This window comes from Phymastichus coffea, unplaced genomic scaffold (assembly GCF_024137745.1).
Source record: "Phymastichus coffea isolate CEN01 unplaced genomic scaffold, Cenicafe_Pcof_1.1 PCOF00009, whole genome shotgun sequence".
Taxonomy (NCBI): Eukaryota; Metazoa; Arthropoda; class Insecta; order Hymenoptera; family Eulophidae; genus Phymastichus; species Phymastichus coffea.
The window spans coordinates 4,375,443-4,380,390 of record NW_026706820.1 but is presented as its reverse complement, the minus strand read 5'-3'; the positions used below and the strand labels follow the sequence as shown (position 1 = coordinate 4,380,390).

The window sequence follows — 4,948 nt, the reverse complement described above, 5'->3', positions numbered from 1 at the left end:
TTCAAGGAAATTTTGAAGCCCGGTAGTGCTACAACAAAATCCATCGCAATAACTGAGGAATCGACGACTGTGTTCATAAAATCGAATGAATGTTTTTTTATGCTGGGCTTGCCCTTGTTGATTTCCCACGGATTTTCTTTTTCTAACCAATTAGATTCTCTTCTCCTTGAAATAACATGTTTTTTATCACGACTATAATATTTCTATCAATCACAATTGCTCACTCATCCATACTTTTGCGAACTAATCAGCATTGGCGAGTAGTGAATATAACATGATGAATTTGTCAAATCTGCTCAGTTAAGTAATTAGCATAATGGCTCAGTATTTCCAGAACACAGCCTTCTTGCTTTTGCGTGTATATTGTCTAGCGAAGGTTGGTCATGCTAGTGTCGAAGACATGGAAAGATGGTTGACACTGGGTTCATTCGCATTGCGCAAAGCGGATGAGCTTTCTCGTTCTCCTAACTTGATCGTGGCTGGCAGACAGAAGCTGCAGCAGCTATGTGCATGATTAGAAGCGTTTTACATCTGCTAAACGAATACAAGGGTGGGCTGTTGGCACAGCCTTCCATTGCCACTTCATCGATTGCTGAATCTGATGTGAGCAAGCATAGCAAACAATCGATATACGAACCTCTCGTTATTTTGGATGTAGCTGATGGAGGTCTTGAACCGGCTAATATTACACCGGCTGTTGTCAATTCAGCTTAAGACTCAACAGTTCGCTCGAACAATATCAATAGTGAGTTCAAAGATAGAACAAAGACTGGTATAATAACCAATCTGATACATCTGGATTTGAATACGTTTTTGACGCATGCTAAATCATTATGCCATGCTCAAATTAAGGAAATTTTGAACAAACATTATTCTTAAAAAGTTCATGCTGTACTAGGTGCCGAATATGCAGTCGAAAAGAATAATTACGATGAAACGAACGATGTGAAGCATTTCATTACTAAGATGGCACCGATATAATAATGATATACCTAACTACAGACATAGATGAGTGATTCGTTGAAAAGGTGTTACAACCAGTCAGTAAGAGCACGGAAGAATTTCAAGAGCAAGACTCGGGCTGGACACTTCGTGTTACATTAAACTTAACCGTAAATATCAGAAAATGCAATCCTATGAGGGCTAGTTCTTACGTTGAATTGTCCGGATCTATTAGAAGAAAGAGAGCCCGTGTGACTGTGTTGAACAACGACAACGAATATTTCAAATCGGCTATCTTTCGGCGTCGCAAAAAATGCATGTCATTTCAGTGTCTATACTGCTCATCAAGATTCATATAATTTCAAAAATCTATCATTATTTGGCCAACTATCTGCATGAGTTGTGAAAAAGCCCACAGCCTACGGAAAATTTAACCTTCCAAGAAACATTTAGCTTTCTTCATGCTACGATATGTCATATATGTAATAAACCTTTTGACAAGAAAAAAAACACAAAAGTTCGCGAACATTGTTACTTTACCGGAAAGTATCGTAGAGCTGCTTACAGCACGTGTAACATTACTTATCAAGAATCGAGGACCATACCCGTGTTTTTTCATAATCTCAGTGGATACGATGCGCATCTATTTATCAATGAAATCGTGAACGAATTTCCCGGTCGAGTGAGCCTCATTCCTCAAACCAAGGAAAAATACATATGAGCATATCCACAGAACATTTTAATTTTGACATTTACAAATAAATTTTGGAAAAGTTGAAGGCACACCTTTTGAAATAGTTTTATCTATATTATTATGTCTTAACCCGTTAAGGCCGAGAACGCCCCTCCCGGTACACCCCTCTTTCGACTATCATAACTAGTGCAATTCCACATATAAAAAATTAAAAGATACACTATTTCAAAGCTTAAGATCTCCCCTTTCCAACGGTGTGCTGAAAAATGCGATAAAAAAATGTTAACTATGTGAAAATATTGTTTAAATAAAAAAAAACACGATTTTTTCATAATTTTTTTTTATAAAATCAAGTTTTCAGAATGGATCTCGGTTTGCAATCCACTTGGAACCTCAATAACTGGTGGCATAAATGTCTAAGCTTTCATAATATATATTTCCGAGATCGTTTTTTTATCTCAGTATCATCAAAATGGCGCTTCAATGACGGAATTTTCGTTCAGACATTCATGAATTTTTTCCTTGAAAAGTATGGACTTTTCGAAAAAGTCAAAAAGAAAAAAAAGTTCTTAAAATCACTCGTATAATACATCAGAATTTTTTCGAAAAGTTTGGAGCAATTTTTTGAATTTTGCAAATTGTCAAATTTTGAACATTTTCAAAATTGACCGTAATTTTTTGAAAAAATTCGAGTGCATTCTTTGCTCAGTTTTGAAAGCATTTTAGCTTTTTTTTTTATTCCTGGTAAATTTTCATATGAGTTCACTGCTTTTAAGAAAAAAATTCACAAGTGTCAAAATAATTGCACAGTATGTATAGTCCGAGGTATCCACGCTGCAATTAGTGTGTGAGCTTGTACTGGTGAAAAAAGATATGAAAAGGAATACGTTTTTAGAAAAACCTAATTTGGTGATGAAAATAACAAAATAAACTATCTACTTATAACTGCAATCTATATCGGAGCGAAATCCTGAATAGCCGATCGTGTAGCAGAAGCCCATCATTCGTTCATAGGTGGCCTGAAAATCCAATTTTAGCGAAATTCATCGCATTGAAATGATTCATGAAATACATTGAATTTTGAATCTTGCAAGTCATTGAGTATTATTGACTATCATCAATTGAATCAAAAATCCGTAAATCAGCCCGAATAATACAGCTGGTTGCTACAGGCTTCCTACCAACAGGACGTTCCACTGAAGTTATTTTAGTAGGTTGAGAAAAATGTCGAAAAGGAGAGCCACGAAAAGGAGTTACTGTGAATTGACTGATGAATAGTCAGATTCGAATGAAAATAAACAGCATATTTTTATACCTAATCCAGATGACTCTGGCACTGATGGAGATAGTTCGTCAGATACTGAAAATTCTGAATCAGAACTATCTGATGAAGACAATTCTGAATAGGAAATTCATGTACCAAATGTCTCATATCGATCTGTTTTTGAAAGTTATATAGAAAAACAAAAACTGTTAGAGCCAAATCATACTTTTTCGTGGTGTGAAGGAGAAAAAGTTTACTCTGTAGATTTGAAAGATCAATTGTTATTGCCTGATTCCGTAAAGCAGAAAATATCTTCAATGTCACACGTGGAACTGTTCGAAATCTTTTTCTCTGAAGAAATAGAAAATTATATTATTCAAGCCAGTGAAGAAAATGATTTGAAATTATCTACAAAAGAACTCAACACATTCATAGGAATATTATTATTATCATCTTACAATATTCGAAAGAATCAAAGAGAGTATTGGGAAACCGACCCTCTCGAAAACTGCTCTGCTGTTTCATTAGCGATGACGCGCGATCGGTTTAGTGAAATAAAATCTAAAATAAAATATTCAAAACCTACTGACAAAAATGATAATGATAAAGCTTGGAAAGTCCGTCATATTTTGGAATTGTTTAGGACCAATATTAAACAATTTGGATATTTTTCAACTGCTCTTTCCATTGACGAAATGATGGTTAGATTTTTTGGTCACACGTGTCTGAGGCAATATTTGCCTTCTAAACCTGACCGATACAAAATCAAACTCTGGGCCTTGTGCGGAGCAAATGGATATATATTCAACGTTGATATTTATTGTTGTAAGAACGATACAAGCATTGGGATAAATTTATCCGCATGTCCACTTGGCTCCAGAGTTGTATTACAAATGGTTAATCCACTTCTACATAGCCTTTCAAAAAGAAAATTGTCTGACTATCATGTCTATTTTGATAACTATTTCACTAGTCCTGATTTAGTCGTTCACTTGAACAAATGTGGCTTACGATCTACAGGAACTGTTCGTAAAGATAGAGTGAAACAAAAACATGATTTTGAAAAAATAAAGCACCACGAGGAACGAACAAAGCGAGTTATGATCGTAACAGTGGAATGAATCTCATCAGTGTAATTGACTCAAAAGAAGTTTCTATTCTTTCTACGGCAGCTGGCGTCACTCCCTTGGAGCCAATGGAAAGATATTCAAGAACTGCTAAGAAAAGATCAAAATTGGAATTCCCTTGTGCTTTTTCTTCGTATAACAAGTACATGGGAGGAGTGGATTTGCACGATTTTCGATGCAAGAAAGCTTCTCCAAGTGTCAGTTCAAAGAAGTGGCCATTCAAAATTTTCTCACGAATTATTGAAATGTCAATAACGAACGCTGTAACAATAAGCAATCTTTGCAGAAAGGATAGAAAAATAATGAAAACGCAAGAAATGTGTAAAGAAGTGAGTAGAAAGTATTTGGCGCAATCGAAAATATGTGATCTCAAATCTCACAGGCACGATACTAGAACAAGAAACAAATGTAATAGCGAAGGATGTTGTGTAAGGACTACCAGATACTGCATTGATTGCAAAGAATATTACTGTATCGAATGTTTTTCAAAATTACACACAGGAAAGGTAGCGAAATGAATTATCGATTCCAGAAAAATTCGACAATAAAAAAAATTAAAAATAAAAAAAAAAATAACTAAAATATGAAAAAAAAAAAAAAAAAAAAAAAAACTATCTATATTCGTCGACCTCCTCGTTGGTGATAGTTGGGCAACGCAAACTCTGTTTGCGGCGGACAGGCGATCAAAGAGTGGATGTTAATGACTTACGTATTGGGCAATTACTTTGACACTTGTGAATTTTTTTCTTAAAAGCAATGAACTCATATGAAAATTTACCAGGAATAAAAAGTTTTCAAAACTGAGCAAAGAATGCACTCGAATTTTTTCAAAAAATTACGGTCAATTTTGAAAATGTTCAAAATTTGACAATTTGCAAAATTCAAAAAATTGCTCCAAACTTTTTGAAAAAATTCTGATGT

The 4,948-nt window shown here is 34.7% G+C and overlaps 1 protein-coding gene across 1 annotated transcript; it reads left to right on the top strand.

Annotated features, from left to right (window-relative positions):
- The first annotated feature begins 3,430 nt into the window (after positions 1–3,430).
- On the top strand, positions 3,431–4,421 carry LOC131671341 (piggyBac transposable element-derived protein 3-like). The gene is made up of 3 exons (XM_058947707.1): positions 3,431–3,972; positions 4,068–4,356; positions 4,410–4,421. The coding sequence occupies exons 1-3, from the start codon at positions 3,431–3,433 to the stop codon at positions 4,419–4,421; spliced, it is 843 nt and encodes a 280-aa protein (XP_058803690.1).
- Positions 4,422–4,948: the final 527 nt, after the last annotated feature.